Source organism: Scyliorhinus canicula, chromosome 9 (genome assembly GCF_902713615.1).
Source record: "Scyliorhinus canicula chromosome 9, sScyCan1.1, whole genome shotgun sequence".
NCBI lineage: Eukaryota > Metazoa > Chordata > Chondrichthyes > Carcharhiniformes > Scyliorhinidae > Scyliorhinus > Scyliorhinus canicula.
Window position 1 is genome coordinate 170,469,553 of NC_052154.1, and position 25,568 is coordinate 170,495,120.

The 25,568-nt window shown below is 42.4% G+C and overlaps 1 protein-coding gene across 3 annotated transcripts in view; it reads right to left on the bottom strand.

Annotated features, from left to right (window-relative positions):
• sbf2 (SET binding factor 2) overlaps positions 1-25,568 on the bottom strand; it is a 725,521-nt gene that overhangs the window by 552,181 nt on the left and 147,772 nt on the right. For 2 of the 3 annotated variants that reach the window (XM_038808179.1, XM_038808177.1), the window contains exon 2: positions 23,755-23,840. In XM_038808179.1, coding sequence (XP_038664107.1) covers positions 23,755-23,840 — 86 coding nt within the window. Of the gene's footprint in view, positions 1-23,754; positions 23,841-25,568 lie in introns of those variants that run through there. The other variant, XM_038808178.1, reaches the window with a different exon arrangement.

Genomic DNA, 25,568 nt, shown 5'->3' on the forward strand with positions numbered 1-25,568 from the left:
TAATCTGTATCTCCATTAAAAAGGTGGCAGTGGCCACAATTCTCCATATAAAAGCCAGTAGCGGCTGTTCAGCGCTTCTCCCGCGATCAGGGCCACCGCAGGAACAGCCGACCGATCATTCTGTGACCCTCCCAACAACCGCCCGCGACCCACTAATATACTGTATTTCCTGCTCGTAGTGTGTTCTCCTCTACATTGGAGTGACAAAACTCAGACTAAGAGGCCACTTTGAGGAACACTTCTGTTCAGTCAACAAGCACAACCCCGAGCTTCCGTTCACTTTTCATCTTAATGCACTACCTTGTTCCTAGTCTGCCCTTTCTGTCCATGACCTACCACAGTGTTCCAATGAAGCTCAAAGCAAGCTTGAGGAACATAGAACATAGAACAGTACAGCACAGAACAGGCCCTTCGGCCCTCGATGTTGTGCCGAACAATGATCACCCCACTTAAACCCACGTAACCCGTAACCCAACAATCCCCCCATTAACCTTACACTACGGGCAATTTAGCATGGCCAATCCACCTAACCCGCACATCTTTGGACTGTGGGAGGAAACCGGAGCACCCGGAGGAAACCCACGCGCACACGGGGAGGACGTGCAGACTCCACACAGACAGTGACCCAGCCGGGAATCGAACCTGGGACCCTGGAGCTGTGAAGCATTGATGCTAACCACCATGCTCCCGTGAGGCCCCTAATTACCTCATCACCTCATTATACAAAACAGTACTCTACAGCCTCTGGAATCAACAATGAGTCCAACAATTTCAGACTGTAACTTCTGCCATCATCTAGCACTAGCACAGGCCTTTTTTTGTTCTTTCTGCCCACTCCCCTCTTCCACCGGCTTAAAATCTCTTTCTTCAGTTCAAATTTTAAAAATCACCGACCTGAAATGTTAACGGCTATTTCTCTCCAGTGATGCTGCCTGACCGGCTGAGCATTCAAGCATGTCCTTTTCTATACCCTTTCATAAGCCCTCATTGACTCTGCTTCATTGCAATCTGATTTTCTAAACTGCCTTCTACTAATTCCTTAATAATAGATTCCAACATTTTCCTAATGACGGCCATCAAGTTAACTGGTCTCTCGTTTCCCTTCTCCCTTTTTTCTTAAACAGGAGCATTACATTTGTTGCTTTTTAATCCACTGGGACCTTTCTTAAATCTCGTGAATTTTGGAAGATTACAACCAATGCATCCACTATTCATTCAGCTACTTACTTTAAGAACTTACGATGCAGTCTATCAGGTCCAGGGAACTTGAAAGCCTTTATCCTATTAGTTTGCCAATACCTTTTCTCTAGTGATAATGAATCTCTCTCTTTTGTTCCCTGACTTTCTACTATTGTTGGGATGTGTTTACTGTCTTCTACCATGAAGATAGATACAAAATATTTGCTTTAGGTCTGCCGTTTCCTCGTTTTCCATTATGTATTTCACAGTCTCATCCTCGAAGGCGCCAATGTCAACTTTGGCTGTGCTGTTCCTTTTTATTTACTTGTAGAAGCTCTTAGTGTTTGTTTTTGTGTGATTATTCTTAACCTATTTTCCCACTACTATTTTTAAGCACTTCTTTGATAATTTATCAAATAAAAAACAAAAAAAACTTGAATGGTTCAACAGGTTATGGTGCATCTGTGATAGTCTTTGTACATTTTTGCTAGTTTCTAACATTTTCCTAACCTTCTGGCCTAATACGGATCTTTACAACATTGTGTGCCTTTTTTCAGTTTGATACGATCCTTAAATTCCTCAGTTAGCCATGGACGGCTCATTGTCTATGTCTATGTATTTACAATGTGTATCTATCGTACATGTTATATTTTTATATATGGTACAATCTGACTGGACTGTACAGAGCGGAACAATATTTTTCACTGAAGCTCGGTACACGTGACCATAAACCCAAATCCAAATCTAATCAAATCTAAGATCTAAATTGATTTCTTAATGGTGAGGATTATAAACCATCTCCTTAAACATCTGCTATTTATCTACCGTCTTTCCTTTTAATCTATTTTCCCAGTCCCCTTTAGCCAGCTTTATGGTCACCGGAGAATTCCATTCTGTTTTTTGAATTGTGTCCAGGGGAGCCTTAAAATCCACCTGAATCATTGAAGCAGGCAGAAGGTTTAACATTTCATCTGAAGAACAGCAATGCAGACGGGCAACTCAATAGCACAGTGGTTAGCACTGTTACTTCACAGCACCAGGGATTCAGGTTCGATTCCTGGCTTGGGTCACTGTCTGTGCGGAGTCTGCAGCACGCTCGCCCCATGTCTGCGTAGGTTTCCTTCGGGTGCTCTGGTTTTCTCCCACATGTCCCAAAAGACATGCTGTTAGGTAATTTGGACATTCTGAATTCTCCCTCTGTGTACCCGAACAGGCGCTGTAGTGTGGCGACTAGGATTTTTACAGTAACTTCATTAGAGTGTAACGTAAGCCTACTTGTGACACCAATAAAGATTATTATTATTACAAAGAGCTCCCTGAATGCTGCACTGAAAAGAGTCAATAGAGTGAGCTTGAGCACACAGTATTCAATCACTGAGGTACTGTTACTTTATTTAAAAATTTTAAAAGTGAGATACAATTAAATATTTTGTATTTAGCTGAACAAAAGCTAAACTAATACCAATTGAAAAGTGATTAGGAATTATATAATCTAAGTTTCAAAAATTGTAACGGTAAGACATTTAAAATTAGTCTTGGGATTGATCTACCCAACTGCAAAGAAATGTTTTACACAAAATACAAAACTTATTTAGTGATGCAAATCTACTCTTATTTTGGTTAAGAGAATATATACCAAGATTATATTTGGAAGTTTTATAATCAAGTTATTTCAAGAACTATGTTAATAACTTTATTTTAATAACTTTGAATAAAACAAAAGGAAACTTCTTAACTAAATTAGAATTATTCCTGGCATCCACAAGACACACCTGTATTTGCTGTACCACCAGTCACTACATTCCTTTCCAGAGCTATATAGGTATGAATCATAGCAGTAACAGTGAGGCAAGCAACCAAAGTGACCCATCCCCCAACCCCTCCTGTGCCACATCCATCCTGGATTGATAGATGGCCACCTTCACTTTTCCCAGGAGCGTGCCTTAGAAGGCAACAGGATAATTGGAAGGCTGAGGGACAGTTTCGACAAGTGAGCATCCAAGTTTCCAGCAGTTAGCAGCAGAGAAGTATCATTGGTACAACTAAAATGATCACTGCACACACATGACCAATGCAAATAAAGTGCCCACCCATTTTCCCCGAAGATTCCAATAGTCACAAATTGCTGAAGGACACGGTCAATCCTGATCGCAGCTTAACCACAAGGTTTGCGACCCAAGGGATTTTGAAGCCAACATATCCAGATATAATTTAGCAGGAATTTAGTCAACAAAACAATTATACGGAGTCTCTGCTTTCCATAACAGAAGGGACAAAATGCTCCCTCATAGTTCAATAAACCACGTGCCATCCATGGAATCACTTTACAAGTTGAAGATTACACAATTATAGCTCTATATGAAATTCTTTATAACCCATAAAATGTTGTGCTGACTAGTCATTAACCAAAAAACTGAATACTGTAACTCAGATTCATTTCTATCTGACTTATTTAAGTGCTTTTACCATGGAAATAAATAGCAGTTATTCTGGTTTGTTATTGTCTAATGTAATTGAACAGCAGGAATGCAGTCGTGTGTCACAGAGGCACAGTTAATGATCTGGAAGCAGTAAACAGAAACATTGCTATCAGGACACTGTGACATGTGCTGGTGGCAATGGACGTAGAAGCAAGATAATGACGCTTTAAAAGTTTACATTAAAATGTGGAAAATGACAAGTCATTGTTGCGTATGTCTTGAAATACTCAATTAAGGCAGAAGGTTTGAACGCCAACATTTTACAATAATTAATGAATAAACATTACTGTGCCCTTGTAGACACAGGAAATACCAACAATAGTTTCTAGCTAATGGGCTGCATTAACCCACAAATTACTAGGGTGTTTATTTTAATGGAAAGAATTGTCAACAATTTTGCAGATTATAAAATATTGAACAAGTGTACTGCTCAGTTGTAGTTTGCATTATATGCAATACAGTTCACTTCAAAAACTTTTATAAATTTTTTTGCCTCAACATGATGTATATACATTCAATTTGAATATAAATTAATTAACTGGGTAACGAAACGGTAATGATATCCATTCTAGCAAAGTAAATATTCTTGTATTTACTTAACCAAGTATGAAGGTTGAACACTTACAGATAAAATCTAAGTAGTGCTCCATTCATATGGCTCCAATGATGCTCTAAAACGACCCGTCTATGAACAACCACCAACGAATTCACAAATACAACATTTAAACGTTTCACACAAAAAATACTCCTTTATCTAACAAAATAGTGACAAGATTTTAAATCTTTCATATGATCCAAATAAACAAAGAATGTTTGAAATTATAATAAACAGCCTGAAAATATTTATCGTATTGAACCATGTAACAGAGGGGGAGGACATTTCTCCCATTGTGCCAGTGCTGGCTCTTTGGCAGAGTTAGGTCTTGATGCCCTTGAAACATTTCATTTTCAAGTATCTATCCAATTTTCTGTTGAAAATCACTGCAGCACCAACTTCCATTTCTCCAATTGGCAATGCATTGCAGATTATTGCACCTGGCCGTTTAAAATAAATTTTCATCAATTCCCCATATTTTTGTCAAGGATCTTTAATCTGTGTCCATTGACTGCCAGCCTTCTTGCCAGTGGAAACATTTTCTCATTGGGTACTCTTATCAAAACCCTGCATAATTTTGAATAACCTTAGTGAATCTCCCCTGAACGTTCTCTGCTCTAACTTGAACAATGCCTCCTCCAGTTTCCACATAACTGAAGTTCCTCATCCCTAGTTCCATTCTAGAAAGTATCCTTAGTACCCTCTCCAACGCCATGACATCACTAATGCAGGAACAGATTCTATTTGAATAGAAATATAAAATAAAGGATCAATCGTGCTTCTCAGAGTAGTCAATAGTGGAGGGGGCGGGGGATGGAGGAAGAAATATGCAAACATGATTTTAAAATATTAAATAATGATGGGGGATTTCGACTACCACAAACCTAACTGGCCAAAAGAGCTAAGTAAATGAGATGAGGGAATGCAATTCCAAAAATGTGTACAGGATTGCTTTCTACCTCAGCGAAACCAAAAAGAGGGAATTCACTGCTGGATCTAGTAATAAGGAAATTAATCAAAGCAGGTAAGTAAAAGTATGGGAAACACTTGGGCAAGAATGATCATAATATAATAGTTAATAATATTTGGGAAAACATAAGCACAGCAAAGACTAGAGTAAGACATTAGCAAACAGAGTAACAATAGTCAAACATAACTATCATCAACGAATCATGGAATTATAGAATCCCAACAGTGCAGAAGGCGACCACTCAGCCCATCGAGTCTGCACCAACCCTCCAAAGAAACACTCTACCCAGGCCCACTGCCCTTCCCCATCTCCACAACCCACACATTGATCATGGGCAATCCACCCAATGAGCACATCTTTGGGTTGTGGGAGGAAACCAGAACACCCGGAGGAAATCCATGCAGACACGGGGAGAATACCTGAATTTCTTTATAAATCACCTCAAAAATTCATTTCTCAGGAACAACGAAGTGACAAAACAATTCCAGCATTACTTCAGGGCCAAATTCCTGTGAGAACAACGAGTGATCAACAGAATGTGCTATCTCATTCGGCTTGGGTTTTATGTCTCATAGATTATTTTGTGGATTTACTCAGAGGCTTTTTATAACTTTATCCAGAGTCGATTTAAATGTTTTCAAAATGTAGAATCTCCAGTCCAAAATCTTAATAATGTAACTGCCAAGAATGGAATTGTGTGTGCAAAAATGGAATATGCAGAACTCTCTCATGGTCCATAGAGGCCTAATTTCAACCAAGTAGCAATTACATGCCAAGATAGATCTGAAGCAATTCCCAAACTAAAATAGAAAAACAGTTGTTGCTTAAGAACTTTAAGTCATTTACAAGTTATAAATTCCAAACTAGACAGAATAATTTAATAAATGTTTGTGCATACTGTGTCTCATTACTGGAACTAAACTTGTTTACATCTCATGTTTTAAGGGGAAGAGGAGGGTTGGTGGAAAGAATCCATTCAACAGCAACTAGGTTGCAGAAGAGAAAACCCACAAACATTTACCAAGTCTAGGAAGACAACCAGAAAAAGCAAATACTTCAATGTTCTCAGAAATCAAATAGAATGCGACAATTCCCAATAAATTTCACAATGATCCACATTATAATTAAATAATCTGCAGTCTGTGTAGATGTGATCGATGAAATGTTTTTCAAGGGATTGTTTAAATCTGGCTGTTTTTTAAATTGAAAGCTTTTGGAAAATGAAGCCTATACTCCAGAGTGCCATGACACAATTTTTTTTAAATTACCTTTTGCAGCTGAACTATTTGCTGAAGTCATGAAAGGGAGTACATCCCGCAAACTGTGAAATCTGGCCCTGAGTGTTTCAAGGCAGGGTTTCCCACCTGCCACCTGATGAGTCAGTGAGGAATGCTTCCCTGCCAATCATGGCAACACCGCAGACAGTATTAATTGACTGGAGACAAGGTTTCCACTACTCGCTTAGGAGGAAGTCCCAACTCAGACCTGCTGACCAACATGATTGACAAGCAGCTCTTGCGCCCCAACAATGCGACCAGGACTGGTGGACACTTCAGGTTCTCACATCAGTCAATCTGCAAAGCTCACTGGTCAGAGAGGGACCTTGCAGCAGGGATGGATGATGGTTAGGGGAAGGGGAGGGCTCGTGAGTCATGATGATGTCAGGTTCAGACGAAGGGAGCCAGACCGTGGATCTAGTTTTTTGTGTGTGTGTGTGGGGGGGGGGGGGGGGAGACGGCACGGATGACACCCTTTTCCTTTCCCCACACATGGCCCAAGCAATGCGATTTGCCCATTCGCCCCACCCTGCCCGCAACCCCTTAACTCCTCCCACCAGGAGAAAAACTGTGGCCTTCGGGAAGCAGCCAATAATTGATAAGTCCTCAATTGAGGAGAGGGTGGGCAAGCTGCCATAGACCTTAACCCCTGGAAAATTGTAATTGCAAAGACATCAGCGGCAGGTGGGATGGCCACTGGGAAATTTTACGGCTGCACTTTCTATGAACCCACTGGCAGGGGACCATAAACTCCAGCCACAAGTACAAGGAATTTATTTTACCCGAGTTTTATTTCCTTTCACCATTAGACTGTAATTCATGAGAGCCAATGTTTCTAGTAAATATGGGCAGATAGTACCAAAGCTCAGCTTTCTGACTGCTCAATTCAATTTGTGTGCTCACTCCTTCACAAATCCTGAGTTTCCTGAGGCAAGTTCTTTTTTAAAAATAAACTTTGTCACAAGTAGGCTTACAACGAAGTTACTGTGAAAAGCCTCTCATTGCCACATTCCAGGAGGAAACTGGAGCTTCAAGCCCACGCAGACATGGTGAGAACGTGCAGACTCCACACACAGTGAACCAAGCCAGGAATTGAAATTGGGACCCTAGAGCTGTGAAGCATCCGTGCTATCCACTGTGCTAAGTTCCATATGCAATGGAATTCCTCAAATGTATATATACTTCTTGGTCTTTCTTCATTCCTAGCTTAGCAGTATTTTGGGGCAAGCTAATGAAAGCATTTTAACATTACACGAATTTGTGAAGTTTCTCTGTCACAACAGTGGTTAACACTGCTGCTTCACAGCACCAGGGACCCGTGCTCAATTCCAGCCTTGGAGGATGTCTGTGTGAAGTTAGCACTATCTCCCAGTGTCTGAGTGGGTTTCCTCCGGATGCTCCAATTTGCTCCCACAGTCCAAAGATGTGCAGGATAAGTGGATTGGCCATGCTATGTTGCCCCTTAAGTGTCCAAAAGGTTAGGTGGGCTTACTGGGTTACAGGGATGGTGTCAGGGCAGGCCTAGGTAGGGTACTCTTTCCAAGGGTAGATGCAGACTTGATGGTTGATGGGCCAAATGGCCTCCTTCGGCACTGTAGAGATTCTATGATTCTAACAGCAATGTTTATATGAAACTGAAATATTGTCAAATACAATTGGTGTGTCTACAAGCCCTCACGAAGATATGTATGCATGAAGGAGATGTGCAACTTCCAAAGGAGCTCAAAGACTATGCCACTGCATGCACGGGCCAAGGTGAACTCTGTAAAAGAACAAATTAATTAATGTGCACTTATATCAAGTGATAAATAGCAAAAATAGTTAAAATCATGACCAGGCTAGTTTTGAAAGCCTCCACCCCCACAACAGTATTTTTTTCACTTCCTTCTTGCGTTGAGAGTTTGCTGCAAAGAACAGCATTCATTATCCATCATAAGGAGATAATGAGCTTTTCTTTGAAGCTGCTGAAGTTCATGTTGTTAGGAAAACAAAGATAGTTCAAAGGGATTTATATTTGCATTGGTAAACATTATAAATAAGGCTTAGTTTAAGTGGGTTTAATTTAATGTTTCTGTGCATGGAACGGTAAAACCAATAGTTAGATTCATGCCAGACAACGGTTTTTGCATGTATGGGGGTTGGTTTCAATTTAAACTGTGATTCTATTTTGTTGTGAGAGGGTTACGGCATGAAGAGCAAACAGAAGTCGTAGAGGAGGCCACTTCCCAGAAGGAAGGGTTTTCTTTTGTTCTTGGTTTATACTGGAAGCCAGAGCAGTTGGAGAAACTGAACAGATGAAGAAAATTGAATAGGTGCAAGCTTCCCAAGGTACAACATACATCCAGATAACCAGGGAATTGTGACAGAAAGAATATTTAAGACAACTGGAGTTAAGAGAACAGTGGCCAAGATATTGTTCAGAAAAATTTAATAAGTAAACATAGAGTTCCGAGTTATAGAGGTAATTGCAGTTACAGATTTAGGCCACGATCTACCGGCCTGGTCACTCTAATGAGATCTCACAAGGTGTCGCAATTTGGATCCCGTCCATTGAGGCTGGGATCCAGATTTTCATATTCAAGTGTGCAGTCAGGCTCAATGAGACCAATGTAGCTTAAAATATACTTTGTCATCTGCATTAATCGCAAAGCGCATGTGTAATTGTTAACATAAGGGAGAGTAAAGGAATATTGCATTATAATCCATTTTGTTCATGTTTAATAAATGCTTTTCGTCTTGTTGTTAAAATCGGGATTCTAATGGGACCGGCTGCATAACTCAAATCTGGCCCGGCTGGTAGACCAAATGAAGGATGATTTTCGGAGGTGGGGCGCGCTTCCGTTGTCACTGGCTGGGAGGGTGCAGACGGTGAAGATGACGGTCCTCCAGAAATTCCTGTTTGTATTTCAGTGTCTTCCCATCTTTATTCCGCAGTCCATTTTTAAACTGGTCGACAAAGTGATCACTGGCTTTGTTTGGGCGGGAAAGAGCCCCCGAGTAAGGAAGGTAATGCTTGAATGGAGTCGGGGAGGCTGGCACTGCCAAATTTTAGTAACTATTACTGAACTGCGAATATAGCATGATCAGGAAGTGGGTGGTGGGGGAGGGGTCGGCATGGGAGCGTATGAAGGCGGCTTCATGCAAGGGCACCAGTCTGTGGGCGTTGGTAACTGCGCCTCTGCCGTTCCCACCTGAATGGTACTCCACCAGCCCCCGTGGTGGTGGCGACCCTGAGAGTCTGGGGCAATGAAGGAGACATGTGGGAGCAGAGAGAGCATCGGTCTGGTCTCCAATCTTTAATAATCACCGGTTTGCCCCGGGAAGTATGGATGAGGGGTTTTGCCGTGGGTTTGCAGATGTCGTGTCCACGGTGTTAAAAACAAGGGTGACGCTGAGTCCAGCGGTGGCAATTTTCGGGGTGTCGGAAGACCCGGGAATCCAGGAGGAGAAAGAGGGAGACGTTCTAGCCTTTGCTTCCCTGGTAGCCCGGAGACGGATACTACTAGCTTGGAGGGACTCAAAGCCCCCGAAGTCTGAGACCTGGCTATCGGACATGGCTAGTTTTCTCTCTTTGGAGAAAATCAAGTTTGCCTTGAGAGGATCACTGTTAGGGTTCGCCCGGAGGTGGCGACCGTTCAAGGGAGACGGCTTTTGCATTATGTTTATAGTTTCATGTACATTGTTTATTTTGTTGTTGTTACAATACCAAAAATACCTCAATAAAATGTTTTTTTTTTAAAACAGTGATTCTGTTCCATGTGTGGAGGTTTTGCATGCTTGAGGGAAAAAACATAAAAATTACTGTCTTGAGTCAGCGCTTCATTCTGGGATCTTTCCATCCAGTTACATCAACTGGGATTGTAACAGTCAAGACAAAGAAATCCTAACGGGATTGATGTAAAATCCTGGACTGGAATCACTGTTAAAAGTGGAGTGGAAGCTTTGATTAAAAGAGTCATTTGTAAATCGTGGTTTTGATTACTGAATACAAACTGCTACGGGAAAGCATTATAGAACAGTACAGCACAGAACAGGCCCTTCGGCCCTCAATGTTGTGCCGAGCCATGATCACCCTACTCAAACACACGTATCCACCCTATACCCGTAACCCAACAACCCCACCCTTAACCTTACTTTTATTAGGACACTACGGGCAATTTAGCATGGCCAATCCACCTAACCCGCACATCTTTGGACTGTGGGAGGAAACCGGAGCACCCGGAGGAAACCCACGCACACAGGGGGAGGACGTGCAGACTCCACACAGACAGTGACCCAGCCGGGAATCGAACCTGGGACCCTGGAGCTGTGAAGCATTTATGCTAACCACCATGCTACCCTGCTACCCATTATTATGAGAGAAGATTTTAAAGCGTGTTTTGGGAGTGAAGTTTGGAAACTCTCATGAGTCAATCATCTAGGGGGATTCTGAGGATACTTCTTCTTCCACAATTTGACATAGTCCTGTCGTGTAGCTTCACCAGATTTGAATATCAAGTTTAGGGATGACTGGCACTGCTCCGAGCAAGCTCTTCTATATTTTTCAATGAACCAGAATTGGTCTCTAGCCTTTTTAGTAACGATAGAGCAAAATGTCAGACTGTGTGGTTAAAGATTCTGAATGAATACACTTCTGCTGCTGGTGGTCTGAGGCGCCTCATGAATGCCCAGTTTGATCTTCTATATCTATACTGAATCATACCCATTTCGCGCAATGGTCATGCCAAGACCCCACCTTGAAGATGGGACTACATCTCCACAAAGTTTGTGTCTTGGAGTGAATGCATGTGGACTGAGTGCCAATCACACAGGCTGCTTTGTTCTGCATGGCGTTGAGGTTCTTAGTGTTGCTGGAGTTGCAATCACCAAAGCAAGTGGAGAATATTTCCATAGAAACATAAAATTGGAGAAGTAGGCTATTTGGCCCTTCAAGCTTGCTCCGCCTATCATTATGATCATGGTTGACCATCTAACTCAGTAACTCATTTCCTACTTTCCCCCCACATGTCCAGGGTCCCAGGTTCGATTCCCGCTTGGGTCACTGTTTGTGCAGAGTCTGCACGTTCTCCCCGTGTCTGCGTGGGTTTCCTCCGGTTTTCTCCCACAAGTTCCAAAAGACGGGCTTGTTAGGTGAATTCGACATTCTGAATTCTCCCTCAATGTACTCGAACAGGCGCCCGAGTGTGGCAACTAGGGGATTTCCATAGTAACTTCATTGCAGTGTTAATGTAAGCCTACTTGTGACAATAATAAAAAGATTAAGAGCAGACACTGTTTGCCATCTTTAATGGCCTGCTGCATCTTCATGTTTATTTTCAGCGACAGGTGTACAAGGACATTGAGGTATCATTGCGCATTCCCCTCTCTCAATTTAGAGTAATTCAGGTATCAGCCTGTTTTCCTGTTTTGCGGCCAAAGTGGATACCTCACATTTCTCCACATTATACTGCATCTGCCCGTTCACTCAACTTGCTCGAATCACACCAAAACATCTGTCCATCTTCCTCACAACTCACCCTTTCACCCAGCTTTGTGACATCTGCAAATTTGGAGATATTACATTTAGTTCCCTCATCTAAATCATTCATGCACATTGTGAATAGCTTGAGTCCTAACACTTGCGGTACCCCACTAGTCATTGCCTGTACGTCTGTGCTTTGGGTGCGAAATCACGCAAGAGAGATCCCTCCATTTTGTAGCTGCCAGAAAGCAAGCAACAGGTCTTTGTGAAGAACTGAAGGTGGTTTGTTTGAGAGAGGGCCAGACACACAGACTTGTCCATGTACTATAATAAATGCGAGGAAGGTTTCACTTGGAGCTTTTTGTGGTATGCTTACATGGGCTACCAAAATAAATATGTTTTAAATGTTGAAATGAAATGTGAAACAAACGTTGTACCTAGCCAAAGTCTACACTTGTGAGATATCCCCTTATATGCAACGGGAAACTAGAGACTTTTCAGGGAAGAGGGGTATTTGGAATTCCTGGCCATGAGGTAAAAAGTTAAGACTCTGGCTCAGGTTGCCATTGGGATTAAAGCTTTAAGAAACTAATTGAGGGTTCAGATTACAGCTGGTATTCAGCAACAATGCCCACAAAATCTGCGTGAGGAGAAGCAAGCAAAGTTACCTACAAAAAGTCAGCATTACTGTTTGGCAGAAAGAAGAAAAATAAAACTCCGGAAGTTCAAAGGAAGTAATGTATCAGTGAGCCAAAAGGACTGGAGCTTATAACCAGTGTGAAACGTTGTTGCTTGCTCATAGACATGCACCTTGCTAGTGTTAACCACATCCGAGCCCCTCAGATGGAATACAGTTGCCAGCGAAAGAAATTTGAGGGCTGAATTCATTGAATGGGATAAGTAAGAAATCTTACATTCCAGTGGGCAAAGTTGGAATGACAGATTGTAGGTGGTGGCAAATTTCTGCAAGAAGCGATGTAAATATGTAGAAAATCACAGAATCCATATAGTGCAAACCAGGGGCCAGTTTAGCTCAGTTGGCTAGACAGCTGGTTCGTAAAGCAGAGCGACGCCACCAGCACGGGTTTAATTGCAGTACCGGCTGAGGTTATTAATGAAGGTCCACCTTTTCAACCTTGGCAGCGGTGTAGTGATCCTCAGGTTAAAATCACCACCAGTCAGCTCTTCCCCCTCAAAAGGGGAAAGCAGCACATGGTCATCTGGGACTATGGCAGTGCAGAAGGAGGCCAGTTGGCCCACTGCATCTTTACCAACCTTCCAAAAGAGCTCTGAGCATGCTACATAGGTCCACTCCCACCCTAACCTCACAGCCCACCCAACCTGCACATTCCTGGTCATGAAGGGGCAATTTTGGCATGGTCAATCCACCTAACCTACACATCTTTGGACTGTGGAGGAAACCAGAGCACCCGGAGAAATCCAATCCATGCACTGGGAGAACATACAATCTCCACACAATCACCCAATGCCAGAATTGAACATGCATCCCTGACGCTGGTGGGGGCGGGGGGGCTCGAGGTTACCCTAACAGGTAAGTTGGGCGTCCAGAGATCAGAGCGGCATTTAAAAATGGCATCGCAATTTCTTGCTGTAATGACGAACTGAGCTCGCCAGTGCAGGAAATGAAGGCAAGTGTGGCCTCGGCTCCCCAAAAAAGTCCAGTTTAATAGAGAGGTCTTTCTCAGAAATACCCTGCTAAATGCACCTCTGTTTTTTTCCTGTTAAATCACACTCCACATTTCCAGCACTGCACTATCAGCCTTGGATTTTTTTCTACAAGTACATTTTTAGAGCATTAAACAAAGCTATAGGAACCAGGTCCAATTTGAGATAGCCATTCACCGTATCCGACTAATTAGGACTGAATTCATGAAATCACAAAGTTGGGAAGCACTCAATTTAGTGTATTCCTGTTATGCAATTTCCACCAATGAAGCAGAAAAGTTCCCCTTCAAATATCAAAATAGCATAGTATGGACCAACATTATATTTTATGGTCAAAGGCAGTGGCTTTTTGAAATTTTATAATAGTAATTTTAAAAAGTCATATAAAACTAAAGAAAAAGAAACAGAATTGTATGAACAACTTTAATGTTATCCACATTCTGAACTATTTTAAGAATCTTTTTAGTCCCTTTCCCCTCAATCTCAAAAAACAGTTCTCTTCTCAGTCAGGACAATCTGAATTATGGACTTTTCCACAATTATAATGACTTTATGAACGAATACTTGTAGTAGAAAGGGGGCTTCTTTTTTTTCATTTACTGTTTCCTGATCTCTTCAAAGATTTTGTCCATTTTTGGTCCAACGTCATTTTGGTTTCAAGTAACCTCCAACAAAACTTGGCTGTAGTACATCTACATCAAATCCATTTAATATCAACTCAAGAATGAGTTTAAAACAAAAATCAAAATGTACTTAACACTGAACATTACTTGTAAACTGAAATAAACATTCAAACCTCCCTGACCATTGATGGACCTCTATTTGGAAATACTGATATCAAACTTATTTTCAATAGATTAATTTTAAACTGCCACATAATTTCCAGCTGACAAACTCCCTGTAATCAGGCAATCAAATTTTATAGCTTCAATTGCTATATATGAGACACAAGGTAGAGGCCATGGCTTCCCATAAAATAAACTTATCTTGTCATGGTTGTCCTGGGAGGTTGCTCTGGCCATGCACTTAATTCACTGAACAAGCAAATCTATGGAAGGATCTTTAAGAATGCTTTGTGTGATTACCACCAATCAATTAAAATAATATTGTCAGAGCCATAGGAACCCTGTGACCTGGGTTGTTTGGGAAGTAGGAGATAGAGAGCAGACATAACAGGAGTGTTTTCTCACTACTGGAATGTAGCAAGTGATGTTCCCCAGGGACTTGTACTATAGCCTCAAGCTTTTCACAATTTAGTTGTAAATAAAAGAAGTTTATCCATCCAAGTGTGCACACAACACTAACTTCGGAAGTACAGTAACTTGTATAAACAAAGGGCAGCACGGTAGCATAGTGGTTAGTAGCGTCAGGGTCCCAAGTTCGATTCGCTGCTTGGGTCACTGTATGTGTGGAGTCTGCACGTTCTCCCCGTGTCTGCGTGGGATTCCTCCAGGTGCTCCGTTTCCTCCCACGAGTCCCGAAAGACGTGCCGTTAGGTAATTTGGACATTCTGAATTCTCCCGGTGTACCCAAACAGGCGCCAGAATGTGGCGACAAGGGGCGTTTCACAGTAACTTCATTGCAGTGTTAATGTAAGCCTACTTGTGACAATAAAGATTATTATTATTAAAAGCAGGCAGTTACAAAAGGACATACACTAAGTGAGAAAATTAGTGACAAATTGGAAAAATACACTGGCATTCAGGATGATGTGGGTAGTTGGGTACAATGTAATTTCACCACAATACCAGGGTTTATAAAGTTATATTAAGAAACGGGTTGCAGAAAGTGGATTTGGATTCTCTTTGGCTGAGGATTTATATAGTCAAGACATTTAAAATGATAAAAGGTATTCAATAGGATGGACAGACACACCCGTGAGGAATCCCATAAACAGTCATTTATCTTACAGTTAGGTCAGCTAGGATTGAAATTAGGGAGCATTTTTCTACACATAGATTTATATATCTCAAACTCATTCCCTCAAAAGGCTGTGGATGCAGAATCATATGAAATTATCAAAGTTTAAATCGACACAGCAGGCATTTTCAAAGTGGGGATCGCTACCCGCGGGTGGGTCACAGGCGGGTGTCGGGAGGGTCACGGAGCCATCCAGCGCAGCGGTCCCAATCGCGGGAATTCATGCACAATAGCCGCAGCAGCCGGCTTTTAAATTGCTGGCTGCGAGTGGCTTTAAATTGACAGTGTGACCTGCTTTAAAAATGCGGGCATGCTGCATATGCGTGCTCACTCATCAGTGCACATGCCCAAAGCCCAGAGAGAAACACCACCTCTCCTGACCTCAGCGCACTGAACCAGAAGATGATTTTTTTTTAAATTCCATTCAATCTTCCGACATCTGTCTTGAACATGCTCAAGGCTGAGCCTGCAGCACTCTCTTTGATAATTAATTTTAGAGATTAGAATGATTCACTACACTTTGAGTTAAGTAATTCCTCCTCATCTATGTCTAAAATCGTCACATTGTAATTTGGAGACCATATCCACAGCCTATAAACCACCCATTGGAGGAAAATTTACATTCTGCATCTGCGCTGTAGAGTCCTGAGAGAACAATGCCTGTTTCAATTAGGTCATTTCTCATTCTTCGCTACTCTAGACTATAGAATACAAGCCCAGGCTCTCCTCTTGCATTAAGAGAAAATGGTGGTTCGTGAATGTCGGCCGGCGTGGGTCGCGAAAGTGGCAGGTTGGTAAAAATGGGTCCCGGGCAAAAAAGTTTGAAAACCACTGATCTAGAGTATCCACAGTTGTCGAGAAATGGTGAGTAAATTGACTTGAGTTCCAGATCAGCTGTACAAAGAACAATAATAATAATAATATTGTCGCAAAAAGGCTTCAATGAAGTTACTGTGAAAAGTCCCTAGTCGCCACATTCCGGCGCCTGTTCGGGGAGGCCGATACGGGAACAATACAGTACAGGAACAGGGGCTTCGACCCTCCAAGCCTGTACCAGTCATGATACCAACCTTTACCAAAACTCGAAAGAGCAAACAACAATGCAGCACAGGAACAGGCCCTTCGGCCCTCTGTTAGCCATTTAGCTGCTGGTGTGTAGGGTCGAAACCTCTGCTCCTTCTCACAAACACCTTTATTTTCCTTTAACACAACCCTGTACAAAACTCTATCATCACATCACATAACCAAAGGCCACCTGAAGCTTCTTGGGCGGGATTCTCCCGTACCCGACATATCAGTGTCACAGTTAACATGAATGAGACATTTAATTCAAATGTCTCTTAACCCATTCATTAACACTCTCTAAGCATATACCGGTTATGATACTAACCTGTAATCTAATCGAATGGCAGAACAGGTTCAAGAAAATTAATGGCCTACTTCTATTCTAATTTTTCTAATACACATTTGTTTGTCACTCTCGATTGGGATATGAAACAATGCAGATATCTGTATGTAGGGAAAGAAATATACGACAGGTCATCATCTTTCCTCTCCCCAGTGTGTTAGGGAATAGCAACCAAGTACAGTATTTAACATCTGAAAAACTAACTCAGGATTCATATGATGTGTTACACAAGTTTTAATAACTTACATTTGCATTCTTTAGCCATGGCCACAATGAAGTTTACATCTGGCCTCTGATGGAATACTAAAAAAAAACTACATACGATATTGTTTGCAACATTCAATTGGGTATTTTGTTCATACCCCAAAATGTCCACATCAACACAGCTTGCAAATTATTATAGAATTCCTCCACAAAGCTTTTGCACCAAATCATTATTAGGCTTCCGTCGATTGCTCCATCATCGTTCAACAGAAGAAAATGGAATACACCCAAGATGACTACTTCCTCTGTCACATGCACGCAACAGCAGAAATATTAATGACTAGGTCAGAGCTAGTTACAAAAGACAGATCATAAAGCATCAACTGAGAAAGGAAAGCAGGGCAGCACGGTGTCCTAGTGGTTAGCACAACCGCCTCACGGCGCTGAGGTCCCAGGTTCGATCCCGGCTCTGGGTCACTGTCCGTGTGGAGTTTGCACGTTCTCCCCGTGTCTGCGTGGGTTTCGCCCCCACAACCCAAAAATGTGCAGAGTAGGTGGATTGGCCACACTAAATTGCCCCTTAATTGGAAAAAATAATTGGCTAATCTAAATTTAAAAAAAAAACTGAGAAAGGAAATAGATCCTCAAGTTGCTCAGGAAATTAAGACTGAACCTGGACCGCCCAAGATCGGGCGATCCAGAAGGTGGAGAAGGCGCTGGCTGAGCAGGAGGAACATCAAACTGCGGTGGAATTGGACGTGGGAATGCTGAGAAACCAGCAGAAGAAGCTCCTGGAGAAGGTGGAGGACCTAGAGAATAGGTCCCACCGGCAGAACTTGAGAATCGTTGGGCTCCCGGGGGGGTCCAAAGGAGCGTACGTTGGTGCATACATCACAGATATGTTTGATAAGCTGCTGGGGGATGCGGCATTCCTCCGACACTTGGAGGTGGACAGAGCTCACAGAGCACTCGCGAGGAAGCCACGAATGGGAGACACCGCGAATGCAGAATTTTGTGTCAGATTCTTTTCGGAAATAACTGGAATTTCAGATTTCTTCTACTTCTAAAAAAGTTACTGGTCTCTCCCAAGATCTACACAAGTGATATGAAAACTGCTTGTACAAGGGAAATATGTAAAAGGGAAAAGAGGGCAGCAGAAGTAAACATGTGTCCTTTGGAGGCTTGGATGCCATAATGGAGCAGGCAGATGGTCACAAACATTTGGGGGCAGCCAAAATGGAGGGGATGCTCCATACTTCCACGCAGTCGACAGCGTTGAAGGCCATTGGGAGGTCAAAGAAGGTCATGTACAAGTGTTGGCACTGTTCCCTGCATTTCTCTTGTAGTTGCTGCACATGGAAGATCATGCCTCTTGTGCCCCTCAGTGGGCAGAATCCACACTGGGATTTTGGGAGGAGCTCTTCAGCCACAGCCACAAGAAAAAGGCCATCAAGGAGGACTCCTGTGATGGCCTTCTTTGTAGCCAACAATAGGAAAATTCCTCTGTAGTTACTGCAGTCGTATTTGTCACTTTTCTTGAAGATGGTCAAGATAACAGCATCTGAGATCATCTGGCATGTAGTCCTTCCATATCGGACATTGATCACGTATCCCCACCAATATTGCTTCTCTGCTTATGTTTTAGTGCTTCGGCAGCAATTCCATCTGCAGTCAGATCGCCTTTTTTTTTAACCTCCTGCCAGGTTGGGGTTCTGCTGAGGTGGCGATGGGTAGCATGCTGCAAGGTGGAGTTGAAGAGACTCACATTAAAGGCCGAGTTTATGTTAAGGAGATCTTCAAAGTGCTCATTCCAATGAGCACAACCTGTCTCTCGGCCAGCAGTGGGGTGGGGCCTTGGGTACATGGGCCATAGGTGGTCTTGGTTGCTCTAAGTAATGTGTGCGTGTCACGGCTGTAGCAAAGATTACTTGCATACCATGGCGGTCGCACAAAATGCGTGCGGGCCATGGCCTGCCGCAAAGAATGCGCGCGCGCCACGGCATGCCATAAAGCATCCGCGCGCGCCACAGCCTGCCGCAAAGAATGCGGTGCGCCACGACCTGCCGCACAGAATGTGCACACTCTTTTGGGCGGTCCTTAGCTTTGGACCCAATAATTCGGCAGGCTTCGATTACTGACTTCGATTTTGGCTAATAAAGGGGCGGGTGCCTTGATGGCAGGGCGTGCCCTGAGCGGTCATTGACCTTGGCGTTTTGGGCTCCCTGAGCAAAGGGAGTGGCACCGATGAGTCTGTTTCTGTATCTGTTACCCGAGTACAAATCTTGTTCTGGGGAAATGGGCCGTTAGAATGCAAAGTAGCTGGGGGTTTCAATAGTGGCTAGTTATCCGAGTTGGCAATATACATAAGCTCTGAGCGTCTGAGTTGACTATATTTCACATGGTCCTTTGCAGGTGGCCATATTTCCCATGATCCTTTGTATGTGGCCATCCCAGATGACTACAATACACTGCATAAACATACCAAGGTTCCTTCGGCATCATTTTGAAACTCACAACTGCTACCATCTAGTGGGACAAGGACAGCAGGCTCATGTGAATACCAACACCTGGATATTCCCCTCCAAGTCACTCACCACCCTGACTTGGAAATATATTGCTGCTCCTTCACTTCGCTGGGTCAAATCCCTGGAACTCCCTGCCTAACAGCACCATGGGTGTACCTACAAAACTGGAACTGCAGATATTCAAGAAGGAAACTCCACCATCACCTTTGCAAGGGCAATTAGCAATGGGCAATAAATGCTGGCCTATGCAGCGACGGCCACATCTCAAAGTAATTTTTTTTAAAGTCAGTGTGCCTGATACTAGTCAATGTGAACATGCTGGAACCCATCAGACAGGAAGTGGTAACAGGCCACTTCGAAAAAGCAATATGATTAGGCAGAGTCAACATGACTTTATGAAAGTGTGTGGCAATTTTCTTTTAAAGGTGTAATCATTCGGGAAATTAAACTTTGAGAAGGACAAGAGTCTGCAAAGGGACAGAGGTAGGTCGATTGAGTGGGCAAGAGATGGCAGATGGAGTGGAAAAATGTGAGTTAATTCATTTTGGTCAGAACAGAAAAACTGAATATTTTTTAAATGGTGAGAAATGAAATGATTTATGTGTCCTTGCACTTGAAACACAAAAGTTAAACATGCAGGTCAGAAAGAAATTAGGACGGCAAATGGCATGTTATTATTGCCTGGAGGTTGGAGTACAAGAATAAGGATGTCATTTTGCAATAAGGATGTTATTTTGCAGTTGTGCATAGATTTGGTGACACCACGGGCTCAATCAACCAACTTGAATCAAAGTCCACTTTTGGAGGCATTTCGCAGGGTATTTATTGGCGGCTGCAGAGCCGTGAATCACACCGCTATTCAAAGGCACTTTGCCGGATTTTTCTTTTGGCCTCGGGGAGTTTCCTGCTAGCGAGCTGATCTCGCCAGCAGGAATAGCTGCTCTCAGAGCACCATTTTGATCAGCAGCCCCGATCTTTTACCCCACCCAGACCTTTCCTCCCGCTTTCTGGTCCCCACCTTCACTGCCAAACCTTCCCGAGGCCCCTGAAACCCCCCCTACGGTAGGCAAGGTCCCACCCCCAGCCCGGACCAAAACCCTGGCACCCAGAGTGTGCCACCCAGTGCCTCCCTCCAAGATGTCATCATGTCTGGTCATATTTGTGAGACCAAGTACTGTTTAGCACCCAGCGAGGTCTCACAGGCGCAGCCGTCGTGTCCCGGGCACTGGGAGAATCAGGTTATGGGTATTTAAGTTACCTTAAGTTCATTTAAGTATACAGATCTGGGTTGCACCCAGTGATGGCAGGATCCAGGTCGCTTTGGGTGAAGCTAGTCAGGTGACCCACGATCGTCCCAGCGCAGAGCATGAGGTGGGGTTCTCTCACGATACACCCGTTGCACCCGGCTCCACACCTCGCGCAACGGAGTCGCTGAATTGCATCCCACATCTGGAGTACCATATAAATGTTTGGTCTCTGTACCAAAGGAAGGATGTACTCCACCTTGGAGCTGGCGCAAACACTAGATTGAGTCTTGAGATGAAGCGGTTGTCATAGGAAAAAGGATCAAGGAAAATGGACCTTTATGCACAGAAGTGTGAATGAGAGGTAATTTCATTGAAACAATAAGATTCTGAGACAACTTGACAGGGTAGATACTAGCGGCCTGTTTCCCCTCCTCAGTCCAGAAGCAGGAGGCATATTCTTAGGATAATAATAATAATATATTTATTATTGTCGCAAGTAGACTTACATTAACGCTGCAATGAAGTTACTGTGAAAATCCCCTAGTCGCCACACTCCAATGCTTGTTCAGGTACACAAAGAATTCAGAATGTCCAATTCACCTAACAACGGGGAGAACGTGCAGACTCCGCACAGACAGTGACCCAAGCTGCTAACCACTGTGCTACCACGTCAGACGTTTAGGAGTAAAACAAGGGGAAATTTCTTCACCCAGCTGGTTGTGGAAATTTGGAATTTCCTATTTTCAGAGGGCTATGGATGATTAGTCATTGAAGCCTGAAATTGACACATCTTTGGAGAGGGTGATGCTGGGATAGTGGTGATGTCACTGGGCCAGTAATGCAAAGACCAGGCTAATGCTCTGGGATACAGGTTCAAATTCCACGACGGCAGCTGGTGAAATTGAAATTCAATTCATAAAATCTGGAATATAAAACTAATCTAGGTAATGATGACCATGAAACTATCATCGATTGTTGTAAAAACCCATCTGGTTCACTAATGTCCTATAGGGAAGGAAATCTGCCACCCTCACCCGGTCTGGTCCACATGTGACTCCAGACCCACAGCAATGTGGTTAACTTTTAACTGCCCTCTGAAATGGTCCAGCAAGCCACTCAGTTCAAGGGCAATTAGGAATGGGCCATAAATGCTGGCCTTGCCAGCAACGCACACATTCCATGAAAGAATATAGGGGGGAAAAATCTTTGGACCTTAAGGAAATCAAGAGATACAAGGATCGGGTGTGAAGGTGGAGTTGAGTTTGAACATCAGCTACGACATTATTGAATAGGTGCAGGTCTGAGGGCTTTATGGCAGCTCTTGCCCATATTTGTTATGTCCCTCTTTTCTATCACTGAGACTGAAAGTCCGATTTCTGACTGAATTATATGATTCTATTGGATTTGATATGTAAATATATCTGAGATGTTTCCACATTAAATTGCTTCAAGCAGCAATTCGTAATTATTGTGAAAATATATTGATCAGTCAGAGTTCATCAAATTTGGTGTAAGATTAGACTCAGTGGTATCACTCTTTCAGCTGAGTCAAAAAGAAATTGGGTCAAGCTGCACTTCAAAGAATTGGGCACTTGAGTCAGACTGGTACTTCAGGCAGTACATAGCAATACATAGTTGGAAATATAAAGCATTCAAGTATGTTAAGTATAATTAAGCAATGCGATGAAGGGTTGGTCAACAACAAGAAGCTAGTTATTAGGAAGAGGTACCCAATGATGGTAAACTGTTGAAGTATATAACCAGTTTTTTAAAATTGCGTTCACAAATAATGGAGAGAGAAATGCTAAAATTAGGTTACAGATTAAAGATATATGTAGACTGCAAAATAATTTTTAAAAATCATCAGCAAGGAGGTATTAGGGAAATTGCTAAAGTTCTAGGTGAGTAGGGCTCCTGGCTCTGACAACTTTCATCAGGGTTCTAAAGAAATTACTATGTACTAATCAGATTAACGATACCTATTACATTTTTTTGTATGACAAGAAAACCTTATAATGGGATTTCTGGTTTCACGATCCATTCAATAGCCTCCTGAGATGCAAAGTGGAGAAATTAGGTGCCTCCTGATCTTATTAGGCAGGTTGGTGTGATGTGTTACATGGGCATGGGACTCATGGCCACAATTATACTTCGGGTCATCCTTCATCACCCACTTGTGAAGCAGGGAGGGAGTTATTGGCAACCTACAAGCAAATTGTTTTTTTATTGCTCCCCTTGTTTCTGTTTTCTTCCTCATCAATTGGAAATTTAATTACTTACTAAGAACAAGCAAGCTTAACAACTGCATCTGCAACACAGTCCTCATTAATATTTATCATGTTCCAACGCTGTATATAACTATGAGGAAGCCAGTGTAGTATAATTTTGAATACAATTAACTGTAATAACATTAGGACAGAGGTTTGGTACTAACAACTTACACCATAACATTAAACACTGCAGAGGTTCTCATATTAAAATTGAGCTTCAACACTTAATATCTTTCATCAAAATATTATTTCTATTCCAACAGAGCGAGAAGCACTGGGTGAGATTCCCGTTCTGGCTGGGGTGGATTCAGGACCTGCTTCCTTGCCCTATCCATGGTGGAGGTCAAGGTTCTGTGGATTGGACCTGATTTTGCAGAGAGCTCACAAAGAGGAATAGGATAGCCAGAATACATGAGCTGTGGAAAGGCCCTGAATTACTTATGCTAAAGCTTAACTAATATATGCTCCAAATTAATTGAACAACAATCCAATTTCCAGTTACGAAATGCAAAATGAGAGCTCATTTACTTACCAATTCTATTCCCTGTGGAAAAGGTGCATCATCCCAGTCTTTTTGTGGAAAACGTTGGATTATCTTCCCTGAACCTTCAACAGATCCTAAAGGCAAAAGAAATGAACACATTACTAAAAATGCATTATCACAATATTACTGAATAGGGGAAAACATTCAAATGAAATCACTTTTAAAAATCACTTACCGGTTATAATCAAGTCTTCAATCAAGTTCTACACCTTTATTAGTTGCTTAATGATCTACAATCCTGTCATTTGTTACTACTGTAATAACGTCTCTATTTCTTGTGAATAGTAAAAAATTCAACTAATAATAATTGCTGGCAGAAAGTTAACTTTAGACAATGTAATGGCCAGTAGACTGCTTATGATGTTGCTCACAGCAAATCAAGTGTTATTTATGCTCTTCTCTTGCAAGGCACTTTGCAATAGAAGTTTGAATGGAATGCATAACGGTGCACATCTACACAAATAATTTAGAAATTAATCTGTAAGAGATCGCTGCAAAAAAATTAAGCGTTTTTGATTGGCTCCTGTAAAACAAAGAAAACATTTTTACTTTGCCTACAAGAATCAGTTCCTGTTCTTACCACAGATAACTAATAAATCTTGCAATGGGAGCTCCTTTATAGGCCCTTTGTTTAGCATGTTGGCTTTTACGATGAAGCCCAAACATTGATGCAATCAATTTTTTAAATGATTAAACTAATTGTCATTGGGGGGGGGTTAAACCGGGAATGTTCAGTGTTTGTTCTTGTGAATACTATTTTTCCCCAAAATAAATTTCCGGATGCTTGTTTTCTAAGTATATATGCATCAGACTCCACGATGTGGCAGAAATAAAGACACCAGTTATGTTTGGATTGTGGAATGAAGGGGACTGATGTTGGAAAGAACTGCTGGTGCAAGGGGAATAGGCAAGGTTTACTCAAATTCTTGCCAACGACTGTTGCCAAAGAGATCTTGCAGCTGGCAGGACCTGTGGACCTTGCTCTTCCTCGTCATCCTTGGTGTCTTCCAGCTCTTCAACCACCTCTGAGTATTTTTCTGTCAGTGGGTGTGATCCTTTTGTTGGACAATGTAGTGGCATATGCAGCGCCCAACAATTCTTTACTCTCTGGGGCCTGTACAGCAGGGCAATGAAAGGAGTAGGGCCAATTAGGGACATAATTGGGAATTTACAAATGGAGGCAGGAAGAATGGCTGAGGTACTAAATGGATACACTGCACCTTACCAAGATGGTAGATTATATCCAGGCCATGGGTGATACACCCAAGGAGCAAGTGTCGAATACACTGTTGGCACCTAAAATTGACAAGGCACCAAGAACGGGTGAGATGCATCCAAGGATATTGCAGGAAGTGAGTGGAAACTGTTGGGATGCTGGTCATAATCTTTCAGTCTTCCCTAGGCTCAGGAGAGGTGCCACAGCACTGGAGAATTGCACTTGTTCAAAAAAGGTGGCAAGGATAAGCATAGCAATTACAGACCAGCCAGTTTCACTTCATTGGTTCGGAAGTTTTGAGATACAATTATGTGCGATAGAATTAGTAGTCAAATTGAAAAATGGGGTTGATTAGGAAGAGCCAGTATGGATTTCTAAAGCGAGAATCGTACTTAACTAACTTTCTCAAGTTTTTTGAAGAGGCAACCAAAAGAGTCGATGAGGGTAATGCTGTTGATGTGCCGTACATGGACTTTCAAAAGGTATTCGATACAGTGCCTCAGAACAGGCTTGTGAAAAAAGTTATAGCTCATGAAATAAGAGGGACAGTAGCAATGTGGATACAAAATTGGCTTGAGTTATAGAG